The 1,637-nt window shown below is 54.0% G+C and overlaps 1 protein-coding gene across 1 annotated transcript in view; it reads left to right on the top strand.

Annotated features, from left to right (window-relative positions):
- The window catches only part of LOC101985442 (WASH complex subunit 1-like), a 3,870-nt gene extending 2,438 nt beyond the window's left edge, over positions 1-1,432 (top strand). The window contains exon 4 of the mRNA XM_005358653.2: positions 1,011-1,432. Coding sequence (XP_005358710.2) covers positions 1,011-1,432 — 422 coding nt within the window. The remainder of the gene's footprint in view (positions 1-1,010) is intronic.
- The last annotated feature ends 205 nt before the right edge of the window (positions 1,433-1,637 follow it).

Raw genomic sequence — 1,637 nt, 5'->3', positions numbered from 1 at the left:
CCGCCAACTGCAGACCATTAGGGAGAGGGTCTCCCTGGCCCAGGCTAAGATAGAGAAGATCAAGGGCAGCAAGAAGGCCATCAAGGTTTTCTCTAGTGCCAAGTACCCAGCGCCAGAGCGCCTGCAGGAATACGACTCCATCTTTACCGGTGCCCTTGACCCTGATCTGCAGAGAAGACCCCGTTACAGGATCCAGAGCAAGCACCGCCCACTGGATGAGCGGGCCCTGCAGGAGAAGCTGAAATACTTTCCTGTGTGTGTGAACACCAAGTCGGAGCCTGAGGATGAAGCTGAGGAGGAACTTGGGGGTCTTCCCAGCAACATCAGTTCTATCAGCTCTCTGCTGCTTTTCAACACCACAGAAAACCTGTATAAGAAGTATGTTTTCCTGGACCCTCTGGCTGGTGCAGTAACAAAAACACACATGATGCTGGGCACAGAAGAGGAGAAGTTGTTTGATGCCCCTCTGTCTATCAGCAAGAGAAAGCAGCTGGAGCAGCAGGCTCCGGAAAACTACTTCTATGTGCCAGACCTGGGCCAAGTTCCTGAGATCGTTGTGCCATCCTACCTACCCGACTTGCCTGGCATCGCAGATGACCTCATGTACAGTGCGGACTTGGGCCTTGGCATTGCCCCCTCTGCTCCTGGTGCCATTCCAGAACTGCCCACCTTCCACATGGAGGTAGCTGAACCTTTCCAGCCAGAACTGGAGAATGGGGTGCTGTTGGCAGCACCGCCACCACCGCCACCGCCACCACCACCTCCCCCAGCTCCCTCAGTGGTGGTCAGTACCCCCCAGCCGCCAGCGTTCCCTGAAGTGGCAACTGCACCTGGCCAGGTTGCCAGGGAAGAAGACACTAGCAGCAGCGTGGGCCACTCAGCCTCTGCTCAAGGAGCCCCTAAGGAGGTGGTTGATCCCTCCAGTGGCCGGGCCACTCTGCTTGAGTCTATCCGCCAAGCTGGGGGCATTGGCAAGGCCAAGCTACGCAGTGTCAAGGAACGCAAACTGGAGAAGAAACAGAAGGAGCAGGAGCAAGTGAGAGCCACGAGTCAAGGCGGGGACTTGATGTCAGACCTCTTTAAGAAGCTCATCATGAGGCGCAAAGGTATTTCTGGAAAAGGACCTGGCACCGGAACCAGTGAGGGGCCTGGGGGAGCCTTCACCCGGATGTCAGACTCCATCCCACCGATGCCACCCCCCCAGCAGCCCGCAGGAGACGAGGATGATGATGAGTGCTTTGAGCCTTCTTGCACATTCAGCAGGAACAGCCAGGAGGGACTCCTTGGCCAGCTGGGGCTTCTCAGGTCTTGTTGCCAGAGGAGGTCCAGGGGGATTATGCAAGTGTTCTGGGTTGGTGCCCGATTTCTCTTCATGGAGTGGGGGCTCTGTGAGCCGTCTGCTGCTTCCCTGCTTTGCTTGATCCTCCACTGAAGAGTGCCACAGCAACGTGGTGGAATAAAGAAAGTAACTAGACCTGAACCCAAGCCAACAGTGCCCTTTTAATAAATGAAAGGTAGCCATGCTGGCTGTCGACAGCTAAAAAAAAAAAAAAAAAAAAAAAAAGAATTATGTAAAGTCTTATTTCCAAAATGTATTTGATATTATCACTATTGTCTCTGTTATGTTTTGATTGCAT

The sequence above is a fragment of the Microtus ochrogaster genome, chromosome X (genome assembly GCF_000317375.1).
Source record: "Microtus ochrogaster isolate Prairie Vole_2 chromosome X, MicOch1.0, whole genome shotgun sequence".
NCBI lineage: Eukaryota > Metazoa > Chordata > Mammalia > Rodentia > Cricetidae > Microtus > Microtus ochrogaster.
This window is presented reverse-complemented; position numbering and strand designations above follow the sequence as displayed.